The sequence below is a fragment of the Eubalaena glacialis genome, chromosome 6, assembly GCF_028564815.1.
Source record: "Eubalaena glacialis isolate mEubGla1 chromosome 6, mEubGla1.1.hap2.+ XY, whole genome shotgun sequence".
Classification (NCBI taxonomy): Eukaryota; Metazoa; Chordata; class Mammalia; order Artiodactyla; family Balaenidae; genus Eubalaena; species Eubalaena glacialis.
Window position 1 is genome coordinate 49,421,165 of NC_083721.1, and position 20,239 is coordinate 49,441,403.

At 37.1% G+C, this 20,239-nt stretch overlaps 1 protein-coding gene across 38 annotated transcripts in view; it reads right to left on the minus strand.

Annotated features, from left to right (window-relative positions):
* ABI3BP (ABI family member 3 binding protein) overlaps positions 1–20,239 on the minus strand; it is a 264,662-nt gene that overhangs the window by 151,547 nt on the left and 92,876 nt on the right. For all 38 annotated transcript variants that reach the window (XM_061194088.1, XM_061194099.1, XM_061194116.1 and 35 more), the window contains 2 exons: positions 18,810–18,942; positions 546–727 (listed from right to left, as the gene is read on the minus strand). In XM_061194088.1, the coding sequence (XP_061050071.1) occupies positions 546–727; positions 18,810–18,942 (315 nt within the window). The remainder of the gene's footprint in view (positions 1–545; positions 728–18,809; positions 18,943–20,239) is intronic.

The window sequence follows — 20,239 nt, forward strand, 5'->3', positions numbered from 1 at the left end:
CAAGAGGAAAATGACATTCTTTTCATTCTTCTTTTCCTTAAATCAATTCTTATTAGTCATCATGAAGACAACTACAACTCCTGCTCTAACTTGGGCATATTATTTTATTTGCTCTCATTTCAAACACTGATTCCAATGATGTTCAAAACAAGGGATGATAGGAAGCAAGCCCAGCCCCACAAAGTCTTTGCACGTTCAATTCCACTGGCCCAGCTTTTTAACTTAGCATTTGTACACATTATTGATTTTTGGCTCAGTTAGTGTTCATAGGTCAGAGATTGATTTAAAATATGACAATGGCCAAATAAATTGTTATCAATGATTGCTACTGTCAAATATTAGTTTACCATTTTTTTAAAAAAACACTCATTATAAAAAAGATTCTGAAATATCAATGCTCAAATTCTGTTTACTTTTGTATTTTCATAAATACAGATAATGAGAATTAACTCATTTCCTATTATGCAACTAATAAAATAATTTAAAATTTGATAATTAGGAAAAAATATTACAGAAAGCTCACTAAAATAGTTCTAGGTACTTACTTCCAACAATAGTCTTGTGATTAAAAATCTTACTCCAAATTCCACCTTCTACATTGTCTTTCACTCCAAATTCATAAACTGTGTCAGGCTTTAGATTTTCCACAATTGTTTCAGTGGCCGGACAGAGTTGAAAAATCCATTTCTTTTCCTTATCCTTTTCTCTATAGCGAATTGTATAAAATCTGTTGAATAACCAAAATATGCTGTAAAACCACAGGGAGATTCAGAATGTACTTCAAGTTTCTTAATACATCATAGACTCCCACCTACTCTCAAGATTTAACATTGGCTTCTGTTTAGATTTTTTTTTAATTTTCAGAGAACATGAAAAAGTTTCTCGGTGTGTGCTTAAGTTTTTAATTTCTAATTGCAAGTTAGGGGACTAGGTAACAGCACAGTCATGGTCTAACAGAATTCCAGATCTCTCAATTCTATTATTTGATACTTTCCAAAATGAAAGTTGGAAAACACTAGGCATTCATTTTTTTCTAATTATGCATAGAGAAGAACATAGGCATATTTTTATAAATATTTAATAATATAGTTTCATAACTGTATGGGTTTAAGCCCATGGAAGGTACATTAGAGGTAATATCATTTAACACCATGGAAGGTACATTAGAGGTAATACTGTTCAATTTTGTAAAAGAGGAACCTGATGCACTCTAATGCATCCAGGACTTTATTTCAAGGGTGAAATTTTCTTACTATTAAAAAAAGGATCAACACCAATAGTCAAGCTGGGAGTACAATGAGAAAAATCAAACAATGCAAATTCAAGATCACTGTTACCTATTTGCTTAGGGCTTCATAATATTCAGACATATATATCACAAGGTACTAATAATCCTCACTACTATTTTTTTTTTGCACCTTTATCACATGGTAGGTTTTATATATATTATCTCATTTAATTGTCACAAAAACATCTTAAGTGGTAGAAATCATTAATCCTATTTTACAAATGTGAAAACCATGTTTCAGAAAGATTGCTTAACTTGCCCAATGTCATCCAGCTAGCGACTTTTACTAGTGGCAGAAACAGAAAAGCAGGAAAAACTCCTCTGGCTCTGCTCTAAACAGTCTCAGGAAGTGGGGAAGCAGGTCAGGAAAGGAAATTGCATTGCTACTGGATACAGCAATGAGAATGAATGAACTAGGGCTACATGTATCAACATGGCTAAATTTTACAAACAAAATATTGAATGAAAATAGCAAAATGACGCATGGAGTTTCACATCATTTGCACAAAGCTTAAAACACTCACACAAAATATGTTACCATATATCATTCCTGGCAGTGTAAAGGGACAAGAAATACTGGAAGGATACAACATTTATGATAGTGCTTTGGCTCCCAGTGAGCAAGTAGGGAAATACATGAGACTACAGATGGGGCCAACAAATAAACTTCATTTGCTTTTTATTCTTAAATAAACATTTTAAGTAAATAGAATAAAATAATAATTGTCATGTATTAACAATGGAAACATACATGCTTGTTATACTATTTTAGACTCTTTTTTTACATTCTAAATTTTCTCTCAAAAATTTAGTACCGGGCTTCCCTGGTGGCGCAGTGGTTGAGAATCTGCCTGCCAATGCAGGGCACACGGGTTCGAGCCCTGGTCTGGGAAGATCCCACATGCCGCGGAGCAACTAGGCCCGTGAGCCACAACTACTGAACCTGCACGTCTGGAGCCTGTGCTCCGCAACGAAAGGCCGCGATAGTGAGAGGCCTGCGCACCGCGATGAAGAGTGGCCCCCGTTTGCTGCAACTAGAGAAAGCCCTCGCACAGAAATGAAGACCCAACACAGCCAAAAATATAAATAAATAAATTAATAAATTAAAAAAAAAAAAATTTAGTACCTCTCCCCAACTCCTCACCCTAAGATTCAGGTCAATTGCTTTTATTTAAAGCCCTAAAATCCCTAATTTACTCATGCTAAAAATGTTTATTGTGTCCCCTCTAAGTGCCAGGCACAAGCTCTTGATACAAAAAAAAAATCACCCAGAATCTTTGGAAACAAGGGCCAGGACTGGCTACATCATTTGTGGAGTTCACAGCAAAATAAAACATGGAGCCCCTTATTCAAAAATGATTAAGACTTTTAAGACGGTGACAACAGAGCATTAAACCAAGCATGGGCCCTGCTAAGTGGGGAACCTGTGTGACTGTACTGGTTGCATGCCCATGAAGTCAGCAAGGGGGTTACAGTTTCTTAAGTACAGAAAAGGGATGTATTCGTACATTCAGCCTACTTTCTTACTAGTCACAAACTACTGAAATGCTCGAAATCATTCATTAGCTTGCTTCTTCCTCGTAAAAGCAGCTCTCTGGGCTTCATACCCCATTCCAAAGTCACGAAAAACAGAACGAGTGAAGGAGGCTGTTCCAGCCAGAACACTAACTGCTACTGAGAACAAATGTTATAGAATACGAATGCTCTGTGTCCCGTGAGTTGAACCATCAACAGTAGTTTATGAAACACATTTGTTGACAAGTACGTCGAACAGAATTTCTGTTGTTTTTCCCCTGCCCTGGCTATTACAGGACTACAGGGAAGTGCAGAGAAACTAAAATCAGACCAGATGGGCCTCCAGAGTTACGCGTCTCTAGTTTGGATACATTTCTGAAGTCCTGAACTGCTTGCATGATCTGGTAGGGGTGTGGGGCAAGGCTAACAGAACTACCAGAGGCCAGATTCCAGGATTCCCAGGAAGTTTGATTTTATATCCTCTTCCTAGGAATAAAATGAGACAGACATGTTCTAAGACTTTGTTAAAAAAAACCTAGCCTGTAAATTTTTTTCTATTTTGATCACAAAGCTTTCTAACTAACCTCTCTTGTACCAACTTGGTCAGGAAAAATAAAAGTACAGGCAGCTAGGCCTTCTCCTAGGCTTCAGTTAGGTTACCCTCACCAACATTGGCTTAATTGATACTTGTATAATATAGGCAAGTTCTAAATTTTAAAAGAGATAGTAAACAAGGCTACTTAGCTATAAAGTGGTGAAGTCTATTTTCTTGATTGTAAAGCAAAATATAGGCCTTATGATGATAATACTGTACAACCTAGCACAGAGTAGGTACTCCATATATGTCGTGGAACAAATAGAATGGAAACTTAGGTGCTCATAGGGTCATTCTAAAATTATAGTTGCTCTAAATGGCCAATGACTCAATCACCAAAATATACTGATTTAAGCCATTAGGTCTACAATTATATTTTGCAATATGTCATTGCATAAGAGTTCATTTACCAAACCTCAGCATTCTTATAGAATCAATGCAAATGGAAGGAAAGTTCAATAAATGTCTACATGGTACATTTGCAGAGGGCTTAAGATTTTTAAATTTATTTCCATGTATTCATACAATAAATTCTGAAATGAGCACAGCAAGAATTATTATAGAAGAAAGAGGCCAAGAAGTGTCTAAAGCCTGAGAATCAGTGACAGAGCCAGGCAAATGGCTGTTTTCTGACTCATAAGCTAATACCTTCTGTGTTGCATTGGACTATCTACTGCAGGGCTCAGCAAAAGGAGATGCAAAAACAAGGTAAAATGACCCAGAATGGAAGAGAAGTAAAAGGAATCAGAAGTTCTTTTAGCATTACTTAAGGCTTTCACATAATCACAGACTTCCCAATATTGTCTGAGGACATCCAGGATCAAATGTTGATTGCACTTTTTTTCTGTGGTTAATTAAATTTGGACACAAGTGCATAGAGAGGCAACAAGCCTATTAAAGACAGAGCTAACAGCCAGTGAATGTCATCAGAGCAGACCTCTGCAAAGCCTGACTAGCAATTTGGATTTTAGAAACAAGGATATCTCACATCCTAATTAAGTGGTAAGCAACTGTTGAGGGCAGTGTTTGGTTCAACTGGCGATATTCTCTGCTTGGGTCTCCCCAGGAGTCTCAAAACTGACAATAATCGTTATTATAACTTAAAAAATACCATAGCTCCTCCAAATGTAATGGAGAAGGCAGATAGTTGCCAGCTGCAAACTAGTAGCATGCCCTCAGGAGAGTCTCTTTGCCCACTTATACATCAACTTTCTACTTTGAAAAAGAGGGGTTGGATTAGACAATCTTTGAATCCTTTGTTTCTAAAATCTTATTCTAGCTACAAATTAGACATTCTATTCTAATAAAATACAGAGGCATAACACAGGCTAGAAACTCCAGAGGCAGAAATCCCATAAATAAAATTTATGATGTAACTGGCATTGAATTCTGCCAATTCTCTCAAGTGGAGAAATTGAATAGTATCAATAAATTTAGTCCCTTCACAAACTGGCCTGGATTGATGCACATGGTTGGCCATCTTTGGGACTTTCTATACTTTTTTCAGCAATTCTTTTATTTCTATGTGATTAATTACTATATTTCCTAGAACATCTATTCCACACATCACACATTTTTTTTTTGCTCTCTTCACATCAAAGGACACTTCCTGACACCCCCCCCCCATTGTCAATATCCTTGCTTCTTGCCTTACTGAGACTGTGACTGCTGATATAAAATCTGCCCTCACTCCCTTCCTCTCAAAGTCTCTCTCTCCCCCTTCACTCTCTCCTTGCCCCTCTCCGATTCCAGGGTTCTCCCTTCTTCTGAAAAATAAGTGTCTTGGTAATTTTATTCCATTTTCTTATTCCACCTACTCTGCATCCTTTCTCTTGATTCTTCAAGGACCTTTCTCTGAGTCAAAAAGTTGTTTAACTATTTTCCACTATATCAAAGCAAAACTAAAACTAATACTCACTTCTTATTCCTGCCATTACCTTTTAATACAAGATTTCTCAAAATTAATCTACTTTCTTCTGTTTTCTTACCACTCATAATGCCTAAATTTCTTTGCAGTCTGGTGTCTGACCTGTTAGTACAGTAAAACCTCATGGTCAAATCCAATGATTTAATCATCTGTGAACTTCATAACTACTTTAAAATCTACTCATCTTTTCCAAATCTGTTCCTATTCCTGTTGTCTTCACATTCCTTCTCCCCGTGTTCAATCAGTTTTCAAGTCCAGTTATGTTTCCCTGAGTGATACCTCTTGCACTTGTCTTGCCTCTACTACTAAGTAACACTTAAAGGACCAGTTTGGGTCCTTACTATCTCTGGACTCTTAGAATAATTTTCAAACTGGTAAACCATTTCCAAAATCTTTTTATCACTCACTGCTGGCTGGTTTAAGCTCAACAAGAGAAAGAAGTTTCTAGTGATTTTAGCGCTATCTAAAATGGAATAGCTTGCTTGAAGTGGCAATTATCACACAATATAAGGTAACTAATATCAAAAATAACAAGAAGACTAGCAGCAAACTCAGTATCATTTTTTTTTTTTTAAACATCTTTATGGGAGTATAATTGCTTTACAATGGTACATTAGTTTCTGCTGTATAACAAATTAAATCAGCTATACGTATACATATACCCCATATCCCCTCCCTCTTGCATCTCCCTTGCACCCTCCCAATCCCACCCCTCTAGGTGGTCACAAAGCACCGAGCAGATCTCCCTGTGCTATGCAGCTTCTTCCCACTAGCTATCGATTTTACATTTGGTAGTGTATATATCTCCATGCCACTCTCTCACTTCATCCCAGCTTACCCTTCCCCCTCCCCGTGTCCTCAAGTCCATTCGCTACATCTGCATCTTTATTCCTGTCCTGCCCCTAGGTTCTTCAGAACCATTTTTTTTTTTTTTTAGATTCCATATGTATGGTTTAGGATATGGTATTTGTTTTTCTCTTTCTGACTTACTTCACTCTGTATGACAGTCTCTAGGTCCATATACCTCACTACAAATAACTCAATTTCATTTCCTTTTATGGCTGAGTAATATTCCATTGTATATATGTGCCACATCTTCTTTATCCATTCATCTGTTGATGGACATTTAGGGTGCTTCCATGTCCTGGCTATTGTAAAGAGACCTGCAGTGAACATTGTGGTACATGTCTCATTTTGAATTATGGTTTTCTCAGGGTATACATCACTCTTTTTGAATTACGGTTTTCTCAGGGTATGTGTCCAGTAGTGGGACTGCTGGGTCGTATGGTAGTTCCATTTTTAGACTTTTGAGGAACCTCCATACTGTTCTCCATAGTGGCTGTATCAATTTACATTCCCACCAACAGTGCAAGAGGGTTCCCTTTTCTCCACACCCTCTCCAGCATTTATTGTTTGTAGACTTTTTGATGATGGCCATTCTGACTGCTATGAGGTGATACCTCATTGTAGTTTTGATTTGCATTTCTCTAATGACTAGTGACGTTGAGCATCCTTTCATGTGTTTGTTGGTGATCTGTATATCTTCTTTGGAGGAATGTCTATTTAGGTCTTCTGTCCATTTTTGGATTGGGTTTTTTTGATATTGAGCTGCATGAGCTGCTTGTATATTTTGGAGATCAATCGCTTGTCAGTTGTTTCATTTGTAAATATTTTCTCCCATTCTGAGGGTTGTCTTTTCGTCTCGTTTATGGTTTCTTTTGCTGTGCAAAAGCTTTTAAGTTTCATTAGGTCCCATTTGTTTATTTTTGTTTTTATTTCCATTTCTCTAGGAGGTGGGTCAAAAAAGATCTTGCTGTGATTTATGTCATAGAGTGTTATGCCTATGTTTTCCTCTAAGAGTTTTATAGTGTCTGGCCTTCCATTTAGGTCTTTAATCCATTTTGAGTTTATTTTTGTGTATGGTGTTAGGGAGTGTTCTAATTTCATTCTTTTACATGTAGCTGTCCAGTTTTCCCGCACCACTTATTGAAGAGGCTGTCTTTTCTCCATTGTATATTCTTGCCTCCTTTATCAAAGATAAGGTGACTGTATGTGTGTGGGTTTATCTCTGTGCTTTCTATCCTGTTCCATTGATCTATATTTCTGTTTTTGTGCTAGTTCCATCCTGTCTTGATTACTGTAGCTTTGTAGTATAGTCTGAAGTCTGGGAGCCTGATTCCTCCAGCTCCGTTTTTCTTTCTAAAGATTGCTTTGGCTATTCGGGGTCTTTTGTGTTTCCGTATAAATTGTGCAATTTTTTGTTCTAGTTCTGTGAAAAATGCCATTGGTAGTCTGATAGGGATTGCACTGAATCTGTAGATTGCTTTGGGTAGTACAGTCATTTTCACAATGTTGATTCTTCCAATGCAAGAATCTGGTATATCTCTCCATCTGTTTGTATCATCTTTAATTTCTTTCATCAGTGTCTTATAGTTTCATGCATACAGGTCTTTTGTCTCCTTAGGTAGGCTTATTCCTAGGTATTTTATTCTTTTCGTTGCAATGGTAAATGGGAGTGTTTCCTTAATTTCTCTTTCAGATTTTTCATCATTAGTGTAGAAGAATGCAAGAGATTTCTGTGCATTAATTTTGTATCCTGCTACTCTACCAAATTCATTTATTAGCTCTAGTAGTTTTCTGGTAGCATCTTTAGGACTCTCTATGTATAGTATCATGTCATCTGCAAACAGTGACAGTTTTGCCTCTTCTTTTCTGATTTGGATTCCTTTTGTTTCTTTTTCTTCTCTGATTGCTGTGGCTAGAACTTCCAAAACTATGTTGAATAATAGTGGTGAGAGTAGGCAACCTTGTCTTGCTCCTGCTCTGAGTGGAAATGGTTTCAGATTTTCACCACTGAGAACGATGTTGGCTGTGGGTTTGTCATATATGGCCTTTATTATGTTGAGAGTTCCCTCTAAGCCTACTTTCTGGAGGGCTTTTTTATCATAAATGGCTGTTGAATTTTGTCGAAAGCTTTTTCTGCATCTATTGAGATGATCATATGGTTTTCATTGTTCAATTTGTTAATATGGTTTATCACATTGATTGATTTGCGTATATTAAAGAATCCTTGCATTCCTGGGATAAACCCCACTTGATCACGGTGTATGATCCTTTTAATGTGCTGTTGGATTCTGTTTGCTAGTATTTTGTTGAGGATTTCTGCATCTATGTTCATCAGTGATATTGGCCTGTAGTTTTCTTTCTTTCTGACATCATCGTCTGGTTTTGGTATCAGGTTGATGGTAGTCTTGTATAATGAGTTTGGACATATTCCTCCCTCTGCTGTATTTTGGGAGAGTTTGAGAAAGATAGGTTTTACCTCTTCTCTAAATGTTTGATAGAATTCGCCTGTGAAGCCATCTGGTCCTGGGCTTTTGTTTGTTGGAAGATTTTAAATCACAGTTTTAATTTCAGTGCTTGTGATTGGTCTGTTTATATTTTCTATTTCTTCCTGGTTCAGTCTTGGAAGGGTGTGCTTTTTTAAGAATTTGTCCATTTCTTCCAGGTTGTCCATTTTATTGGCATAGAGTTGCTTGTAGTAATCTCTCATGATCCTTTGTATTTCTGCAGTGTCACTTGTTACTTCTCCTTTTTCATTTCTAATTCTGTTGATTTGAGTCTTCTCCCTTTTTTTCTTGATGAGTCATGATTTATCAATTTTATCTTCTGAAAGAACCAGCTTTTAGTTTTATTGATCTTTGCTATTGTTTCCTTCATTTCTTTGTCATTTATTTCTGATCTGATCTTTATGATTTCTTTCCTTCTGCTAACTTTGGGGTTATTTTTTTCTTCTTTCTCTGATTGCTTTAGGTGTAAGGTTAGGTTGTTTATTTGAGATGTTTCTTGTTTCTTGAGGTAGGATTGTATTGCTATAAACTTCCCTCTTAGAACTGCTTTTGCTGCATCCCATAGGTTTTGGGTCGCCGTATTTTCATTCTCATTTGTTTCTAGGTATCTTTTGCTTTCCTCTTTGATTTCTTCAATGATCTCTTGGTTATTTAATAGTGTATTGTTTAGCCTCCATGTATTTGTACTTTTTTACAGATTTTTTCCTGTAATTGATATTTAGTCTCATAGCATTGTGGTCAGAAAAGATACTTGATACGATTTCAATTTTCTTATATTTACCAAGGCTTGACTTGTGACCCAAGATATGATCTATCCTGGAGAAGGTTCCATGAGCACTTGAGAAGAAAGTGTATTCTGTGGTTTTTGGATGGAATGTCCTATAAATATCAATTAAGTCCATCTTGTTTAATGTGTCATTTACAGCTTGTGTTTCCTTATTTATTTTCCTTTTGGATGATCTGTCCATTGGTGAAAGTGGGGTGTTAAAGTCCCCTACTATGATTGTGTTACTGTCGGTTTCCCCTTTTATGGCTGTTAGCAATTGCCTTATGTATTGAGGTGCTCCTATGTTGGGTGCATAAAGATTTACAATTGTTATATCTTCTTCTTGGATTGATCCTTTGACCATTATGTAGTGTCCTTCTTTGTCTCTTGTAATAGTCTTTATTTTAAAGTCTATTTTGTCTGACATGAGAATTGCTACTCAGCTTTCTTTTGATTTGCATTTGTATGGAATATCTTTTTCCATCCCCTTTCAGTCTTATGTGTCCCTAGGTCTGAAGTGGGTCTCTTGTAGACAGCATATATACAGGTCTTGTTTTTGTATCCATTCAGCCAGTCTGTGTCTTTTGGTTGGAGCATTTAATCCGTTTACATTTAAGGTAATTATCGATATGTATGTTCCTATTAGCATTTTCTTAATTGTTTTGGGTTTGTTATTGTTGGTCTTTTCCTTCTCTTGTGTTTCCTCCCTAGAGAAGTTCCTTTAAGGGTTTGTTGTAAAGCTGGTTTGGTGGTGCTGAGTTCTCTTAACTTTTGCTTGTCTCTAAAGGTTTTAATTTCTCCATCAAATCTGAATGAGATCCTTGCTGGGTAGAGTAATCTTGCTTGTAGGTTTTTTCCTTTCATCACTTTAAATATGTCCTGCCACACCCTTCTGCTTGCAAAGTTTCTGCTGAAAGATCAGCTGTTAACCTTATGGGGATTCCCTTGTATGTTAATTGTTGATTTTCCCTTGCTGCTTTCAATATTTTTTCTTTGTATTTAATTTTTGATAGTTTAATATGTGTCTTGGCGTGTTTCTCCTTGGATTTATCCTGTATGGGACTCTCTGTGCTTCCTGGACCTGACTGACTATTTCCTTTCCCATATTAGGGAAGTTTTCAACTATAATCTCTTCAAATATTTTCTTAGTCCCTTTCTCTTTCTCTTTTTCTTCTGGGACCCCTACAATTCAAATGTTGGTGCATTTAATATTGTCCCAGAGGTCTCTGAGACTGTCCTCATGTCTTTTCATTCTTTTTTCTTTATTCTTCTCTGCAGTAGTTATTTCCACCATTTTATCTTCCAGGTCACTTATCCGTTCTTCTGCCTCAGTTATTCTGCTATTGATTCCTCCTAGAGAATTTTTAATTTCATTTATTGTGTTGTTTATCATTGTTTGTTTACTCTTTAGTCCTTCTAGGTCCTTGTTAAACGTTTCTTGTATTTTCTGCATTCTATTTCCAAGATTTTGGATCATTTTTACTATCAATACTCTGAATTCTTTTTCAGGTAGACTGCCTATTTCCTCTTCATTTGTTTGGTCTGGGGGGTTTTTACCTTGCTCCTTCATCTGCTGTGTGTTTCTCTGTCTTCTTATTTTGCTTAACTTATTGCACTTGAGGTCTCCTTTTCGCAGGCTGCAGGTTCGTAGTTCCCATTGTTTTTGGTGTCTAGCCGCAGTGGGTAAGGTTAGTTCAGTGGGTTGTGTAGGCTTCCTGGTGGAGGGGACTGGTGCCTTGTTCTGGTGGATGAGGCTGGACCTTGTCTTTCTGGTGGGCAGGACCATGTCCGGTTGTGTGTTTTGCAGTGTTTGTGAACTTATTATGATTTTAGGCAGGCTCTCTGCTAATGGGTGGAGTTGTGTTTCTGTCTTGCTAGTTGTTTGGCATGCGTTGTCCAGCACTGGAGCTTGCTGGTCGTTAAATGGAGCTAGGTCTTAGCGTTGAGATGGAGATCTCTGGGAGAGTTCTCACCGACTGACATTACCTGGGGCCAGGAGGTCACTGGTGGACCAATCTCCTGAACTCGGCTCTCCCACCTCAGAGGCTCAGGCCTGACACCCGGCCAGAGCACCAAGACCCTGTCAGCCACACGGCTCTATAACTCTGTCCAGTGTAGTTTTTGCTTTGATAATTCTTATCCACATGGAAAATTAATTATGTCCCACAGGATTTGACTGGAGGTGTCACTCGCTTCAAGTCACAGGTCTCAAGTGATGCGCTTTGGCAGGAATATCATGCAAATGATGCTGTGTTCTTCCTGCTGCATCCTATCGGGGTGTGCACAATTTCAATTTGTTGCATTCCTTGTGATGTTAACTTTGTTTACTTGATTAATTTGATGAAGATGGTCTCTGCCAGATTTCTTAGCACTCAGAATCTAAGATCCAGTTGCTAAGTGGGTTCCTTGCTTTGGGATGTTGCAGTCCCTCTCAGTGGATAAACCTGAGATGATGGTGGCTTGGACGAGGGTGGCAGAGGTGGTAAGAAGTGGGGGATTCTGGGGAATTCCCTGATGGTCCTGTGGTTAAGACTCTAAGCTTTCAGTCCCGAGGGTGCAGGTTTGATCCCTGGTCGGGGAACTGGAGGCTCTTGGGAAGAACCTGCTTCTAAACTCATTCAGGTTGTTGGCAGAATCCAGTTTCTTGTGGCTATGGCTCCGAGGTCCTGTTTCCCGGCTGGCTGGGAGCTCGGAGCTGCTCTCTGTTCCTACAGGCTGCCTGGACTTTTTTCATGTGCCCCCAAGCTCCTCACGCCTCAGTATCATTTCTTGAGTATTCATTGCATGCCAGTGAACATAGCCACATTTTACATGCATGTGTCATCTCATTTAATTCTTACAACACTATGAGATATTACTGTTATTACTCCCATTTTACAGATGAGAAAATCAAGGCTTAAAGCATTTAAGTAACCTGTCCAAGGCCACTCAGCTAACAGAGCAGAAGTCTGAACTTAGGTCAGTCTGACCAGAATTTATACCCCCAGCAATCATGCTATGTACCATCCCTGGAGATACTCACTGTGACGTCTGTTTGAGAGATGTTTCAGAGGAGGTTCAAGGGCTGAATTGACTAGTTAGATGATTTTTAAAGCTAGTTTTGGACATTCCACTTGCCTATTCATTCATGCATTTGTTGAGAACTACTGTTGTAAAGTGTGATGCTACGTTGTATGTGTGACAGAAGACAAGTAAGACGCTGGGCATAAATTAAAAAATGAGTTCACAGAATAGGGAAAGAGGCAGGTGTACATTTGCATATGACTAAAGAAGGCAGGATGAAAAGCAAAGCATCTGAGGGTGGCACCCTGCAGCCTGAATTTGTAAAAAGGCTACCTTGTAAATCCCACCTCAGTGGTAGATTTAGAGCAGGAAATCCTACCCAGATCCAGGGAAAGCAGAGTAGGCCAGATTTAAACCCCATGTCAGGAGCATGACTCGAAGATTCCTTGAGATAGATTCTTGGAGAGAATCTATGACCTTTTTTTTTTTTTACCAGCCAGTGGGAACCTGGGGGAGATTCTTCAACAGAATCAACAGGTAAATAATAATAAAGTTACTTATTTAAATATAAATAAAGTTGAGCATTAATGAAGGAAGTTAGATTTATCAGCAGTTGAATAATCAGAGAAAAACTGGAGAGAGGAATCTTACTTTGCTGTAGTCCAGATATGAGATAACAAAGGAGTGAATCATGGAAGGAATAGAATGAAGCAGAAAAAAGGAACAGATTAAAGTTAAATTGATGAGACTAGACTCCTTATGGGATATGGGTGCCAAGGGAAGTGTAAATAAAAATCAAAACTCAATTTTCAAGCTTGAGAAGAGGAAAGTTAAAGAGATGGAAAAGGAGGTTTTTTTAGTAGTATAGACAACATTGATTTAGTTTGAGTTTGAGGTGCTGAACACTGTTACCTGGTCATCCTAATGAAAATATTCCACAGACAACTAAAAATACACTCTTAGATCTTTGGAATTGGTTCAAGGTCAGAGGTTTAGCATTGGAAGTCATTTACATCCTTATACCACTCCTGCTATTCCTTGTAGAACAGCAACGTCAGAAATTCCTGGGAGGTTTTAGAAATGCACAATCTCAGGCTCTTCCTCAGGACTGTGGAATCAGAACCCACATTTTAACAATATCTCCCACATGATTTGCAAGTACGTCAAAGTTTGAGAATCACTGTTCTATATAGAGGTGATAAAGACATGGCTTATAGCTGAGATAAGGAGGATACATAGGTGAGACATCCAAGGATATATCTGTATTCCACATTTGAGAGACAGGATAACAAGTAAGCAAAACATAAGAGGAAGAGGGTAAGAGGAAAATCGAAATAAAAATTTCAAAGGAAGAAAGAATTCAAGAATGGGAGGATGGCCAAAATTCCCACAAAGAGGTTTAAAAGGATAAGAACTGAGAAAATTCTACTGGATCTAGCAATTAATTGACCATTGATGATCACCAAGAGAAGTTTCAGTGGAATGGTAAAAAGAGGACCGAAGCCAGCAAAAGGGAATGAAGACTGTGAGTGTGGTAGAGAAGTCAAGAATATGAGAGCACATTAATCTGAGAAGTTTTGGAATTAAGAGAAGAGTCTGAAAAGTAGCCTAGAAGATATAACACGGTCAACAGAAGATTTTGTTTAGGAGTAGGGAAATCTTGAGCATGTTTGTAAGCAAGAGGCAGGGCACCAATATCAGTAAAGAGGCAAATGTAAAAGAGCAAAGGCTTATAGAATATGGAAGCGACCAGATGATGAGCACTGGCTGAAGTCAGAAACATGTTCCTTGGTAAGAACAGAAGAGAGTTAAAACTAAATCTGGGATGAAGAAACAGTGAGCTGACGGTGAATAGCCTAAATTTTCTTCAGTATTGCAGAAACCAGGATGGATTGGGATACGAAAAGAGTCAGGGTCAGTAGCCAGGATGCTATTCCCAGGATGCAGGGTAAGGTAAGGAGTGTCTGGATTGGAATCATTGACATGGAAATGGAGAAGCAGAAGATAAAGATACTGATATGGGTACTTCTCAAAGGCAAAACCAATGTAACTCAGAGCCTCAATACCTATAGGAAATTAAGAATTTAAAAATTCATGAAGTTTCAAATTATGGAGAGTGAAAGAATTATGATACTTCAGAAAGTAATACAGGAACTGATATTTCAAGAGAAAAGTATGAGTTCAATTTTGTCCTAAGTTTGAAGTAACAGTAAGGCATAAAAGTGAAAATGCTAACATTTTACTGTTTATTCATTCAGTATAAATTTACTGAAGGCCTACTATGTGCCAGATGCTGGCCCGGGGACTGAGGAAACAATGGTGGTTAAGATATCCATGGTCCCTGTCCTCACAGAGCTTAAAATTTACATGGCAAGACAAATGGGTAACAAGGCATTGGGCTCAATCAAGTGAGAATTTCCAGACATCAAAAATATTCACTTCTTAACAACTTGGGATAAAAAAAAAAAAAAAAGGCAAGAGTCAGCCTGGGACCAGCCAAAAAGGAGGGCCCTCATTTTACATTAAGAGCAAGTAAGTACAATGTGAAAGTGTTAGAAAATGTGAAAAGAAAATTCTAAAAGAATCATAAAGCTTTAATAAGTTGGCAAAGGAGTGAGAACTAAGGCAATCTTGAACACTTTAACAAGCTGGAAACATGGGAAGGAAAAAATATGCTATTAATGGTGAAATAAATTGTGGTTTTAACTCTTCATCTGGGCCAATTTGGAAAGCTTTCTTTTGACCTTAGATATATTGAAGACAAACATGTACATTCTTCCTTTCAAAGCCCATTAAGAATAAAAACTGTAAATTAGGTACATCTACTCTCCAAAGAATGTGAACTCAGAAAAGGCTCTAAAAACATGGGAGAACCATATGGACCCTATGCAAATAGGAATGGAAACACACAACCAAAGATAAAGTGACTCATTAATGTTTCCAAGCTTAAAACAAATAAAACAGAAAACAGAGGTTTTCTCACTAGAAACTCACTACACGAGAGCTTTGATATATAAAGTCAAAAGTCAAAGTATAATGTAAAGAAACCTTTCCAATAAATTACTTGCATTTGCATAGTAATATGCAAATTACTAAATGATGCTATACAAACCAATATGAAATGATTTTGTTTTAAAAAAAATCAAAGACTTTACACATAGTGCCAAATATTAGAGTTAAATGGATTAAAATGACATCAGTTGATGTTCCTGTGGCAAGCCAAGGGCATTCAGATTCCAACAGTTTCGTCAAAATATGCTCCTGAAGGAAAACTTGAGCTATACTAATCTTCTAATTTTCAAGGAGGAATCATTCCCTATAACTATTATTGCTTACTCTAACCTACTGGATTAATCTAAATTCTAAAAAGTACCATCTACATAATCATATGAGGGTGGATTTCTCCAATTCTGCATCTAAGTACACCAATTGAGTTGTTCTGGTGGATTTATTTGGGTGCTTATAATATGTACAGTATTTCCAGAGCTTTTAAATGAGGACTATTATTTTTTCTCAAATGTCAGCTGTTTATTAACTGTTCTAACTAGGGAGAAAGGAGGCATGGGTAAATAAAATTCACAAGTACTCCAAATGCTTCTTTTTGTCATTACCTTTAATTCTTCCCCTTTAGTCATGTCCCAACAATTCCCTATTTCTGTCAAGGATACTTTGATCCTCCCACTCACTCAGGTTTGAAACTTGGCAAGCATCTTGACATGTTATTATTGAATCTTTTAAAAAACTTCATTCTAGGTAGAATTATTTATTTTAAATATTGTGATTTGATGGGCATGACTCCATCTATTTGATGAGAAGAGCAGAGCCAGGGTTTATGGGCAAGGGGATGAGAGGGTGAGGTGTACACGTGGTCTGAGTAGCTTGGGGCCTTCAAGTCAATTGCCTTGGATACAATTCTAGCTCTATCTGGGCAACTGTTCCTATATCTTCTTCATATTCATTATCTCCTTGTGCTGTCAAACCGTGGCAACCTCTATCAATTAGAATCAATCATCAGATAAGTTGTTTCATGGAGGTGTCAGAACCAAATGAAATTGAAGGAAAGGCTTGAGGACAGGGGAGGAAATCGTATCCAAATCCTGCTATATGAATTTGCAAGTTACTGAACCTCATGGATTTATCAAGCAAGTTGAGTAACCATTAAAATCAGCTAAGTTTTGTTACAAGAGTATCAGGTCTCCTTCCTTCCCTTCTTCTACCCTTCCTGCCCATCCCCTCCCCTCCCTTCTTTTTTTTTCCTTCTTTCTTTCTTAGTAAGAGACTAAAAAAAGGAAAAAGAAGCAACCCGTAAGTGTTTGTTTTCTCAGCACTGGCACCCTGTGAACCCATTAGAAACTGAAGTTATCACAAGAAAGAAAGTTCTTTCAAGAGTCCATTTCCAAACAAGGTAAGTTATGGGTTTAGTAGTGGTTGAAATAAGGAATAGTTCAGATTCTTTGAAACAGCTCAAAATTACTTTTCAAAAAATTTAGTTTTGGCATATCTTCTACATACTTTTTCCAAGAATTTCTTCCTTCAGAACTATGGACATGTGAAAGAAAATTTAATTTTTTTCTTTCTTAGTTTAGACTTCTTAAAGTCATATGAAAGGTACTTCTGAAACTTACAAACATTTTAAAGCTCTTTCCTTTCTGTCCAATTAAGACAAATAAAAAGAAATAAAGCACTACAAAAAATAGATATATGGCTAAAAAAGTACATGAAAAAGTTTTCGATATCTTTAGTACAAGGGAAATACATATTAAAATGGTAATGAGATATGACTACACTAGAATAGCTAAAATGAAAAATGTTGATGACACGAAATGCTGGTGCGGATGTGGAGCAACCAGAACTCCCATGTACTCCTTGTGGGAATGTAAATGGAAAAATTAGGCTAAAAAAAAATCAAATATACATCTTCCCTGTGACATAGCAATTCTACTTTTAGGTATTGATCCAAGAGAAATTAAAAGATATATCTACAAGAGTCTTATACAAAAATGTTTATAAAATTTATATTCAAAATAACCAAAAACAAGACACAATTCAGTTGTCCACCATCAAGAAAATGGATCAATAAATTCTGAAATATTCACATAGTGGAATACTACTCAGGAATAAAAAAGGAATGAACTATTTACACTTGCAATGTCATGAATGAATCTCAAAAAACATGCTGAATAAATAAGATAGACACAAAAACAGAACATACTTTATGATTCTGTTTATATGGAATTCTAAAGTAGGGCAACTCTCTAGTACTTTCTGGAGTAATGACAATGTTTTACGTCTTGATGGGGTGTACAGTACATGGTTACACACCTTTTTTTTTTTGTAATTGATTAAATTGTACACCTAAGATCTGTGCATTTTACTAGGTTTAAATTATTCCTCAATAACAAAGATTTTTATGTAAAAAAGTAATGAAACAAATCTTAAACATTTAAGTCACTTTGAGTATTTAAAATTAAAAAAAATCTTTTAAAATAAAAACTCCTTGGTTGAAGCTTGAAAATTTTGATTGTCAGATGCAAAGTTTTGAATTTTGAAGCTACTGTAGTAAATATTTATGAAAATCAAATATCATCTTATACCCAGTTTAGAATCATGGTTCAGCATTTATACAGCGCCCAGCACATAGACAATGCCAACTACATGTGCTGGATGGATGAATGGCAGTAATTTTAAAATAAACTTAGGTTTTTCTTATTTTGTTCTGCCAAAGAAGATGGTAGCTTCATTTCCAACTGTGTTTTTCCTTGACCTACATTTCTCCATGTGTTCCTCCCTCCAGTTTTCTAAGCCAGTGATCCCTAAGCTTAGGTGGAGTTTCTGATTCAGTAGGTCTGGAGACCTGAGAATTTCCATTTTTGATAATTTCCCAAGTGATGTTGATTGAGGCTGATGCTGCTTAGTTCAGGGACCACACTGAGAGAACTACTGTTTTAGCACTTTGTCAATTGACAGATCAAAGATCCATCCTTTTCAAACCAAAGATCAAGCTTTGCAACTTTTCACAGTCTCTACCAAGTGCTTTCAACCTCATCCTCTGATTTTTTTTACACTTATCACTGATAACCCCACTTGCTATTTGGCTTATTTTCCCTTCTAGTTTTTTCTTCAGAAAGAAAAAATACGTGCATGTGTTTTCTATTGAGATAGACGATAACTCCCTGAAGGGTAGGGTCCCTGACTAATGTATCTTCATTCCCCTCACACCTAGAACAGGCTCTACAGCTAACAGCTGATCTGTAAATACTGATGCTCCTGACATTTACACATTCTTCTAAAGCATGTGCAGATACTACTGAAAGCAAGTGCCAATTTTCAGATGAAAAACAAAATTTTCCATAATGGTGAACTACCTGTCATTGGGACAGTGACTTGGCAATGTCCAGTCGTGGTGAGGGTTGATGAGGAAGCCCCAGGACAGGAAGACTGAGCTTGGTGTCAGAGTGCCAACCACCAGCTGGAGAGGTTTGCGAGATCGTGCTTTACCTGCGGAGGTAATGGACAGGTTAATTCTCGTTAACATTTAGTGTATTTTCTTTTTTTTCCATAATTTTTAAAATATTTATTTATTTATTTATTTGGCCGCGCTGGGTCTTAGTTGAGGCGCGCGGGATCTTTAGTTGAGGCATGCGAACTCTTAGTTGTGGCATGTGGGACCTAGTTCCCTGACCAGGGATCGAACCGGGGTCCGCTGGAGTGCAGAGTCTCAGCCACTGGACCACCAGGGAAGTCCTTTATGATTTGGGTAAAATAGATAAAGACAATTTAGCAAGAGATGAAGAATGTGAAAGCATTAAGTTCCTTTTCTTTTTATATAGTGCACAAATATTAATGGTTTGCCCATGAATTTAAGCAGGAATCAAATGAAATACCCTTTTGAGATTTACGTGTGTGTGTGTGTGTGTGTGTGTGTGTGTGTGTGTATACACATATAAACTATATCCATTCCTAGTTTTTATTTTCTTGCGAGTCAGGGATGAATATGGAGGTCTTGGCTATTACCAATGAAATAAACACACACACATACACATATAGGCATATATATATATATATATATATACACACATATATACTCACTTTTCTTTTACAGACAAAATAAATTATGCTTTTTATTCCCCTGGGACTGTGAATTAGTGTGAAATAACACCTTAGAAAAGAAAGCTTACCATGTAGGTTGCAGGTTATAGTCTTTTTTTAAAAAAACTATTTGGAAGTGTAAAATCCCTTGTGAGACCATTGTAATAGTCTTTTTTTTTTTTTCTTTTAACAGTGAGTATCTAAATAGAAAAGGTGCACACATTTTTAATACTGCTGGAAGAGTAGGAATAATACAGGAAGCACAGTTATTCTGACAAGACTAACTGGATTGGGGCAATGCCAAGAGTGATGCTGATAAACCACTCTAGATTCTTTTCAAGTACGTGGTGGGGGGCGCAGACATTTGCTTTTTCAAAAATATTTGAAATTGCAGGAATGGGAGGAGAGTGAAAAAGAGGACGGAAGATTTTCAACCATGGAAACCAACACTGGCTCATAAAAAAAATCAGGGTAAAATCTAATAGGATTAATTAAAAATCCAATGGGACCTAATAAAACCATGCAGCACTAATGTAAAACATATATGCTTTGTATTTCCATTAATTCCCTTTTTCATTTCATGATACTATGTATATTTGCTATAAAAAGAAATTTTGTTATCTTCATCTAGTGTAGTGGGAGCCAAACAGCAAAATGGCCTGTGACCTTTATAAGGTGGGTAGGAGGGTACCCCTTGTATGAGCTT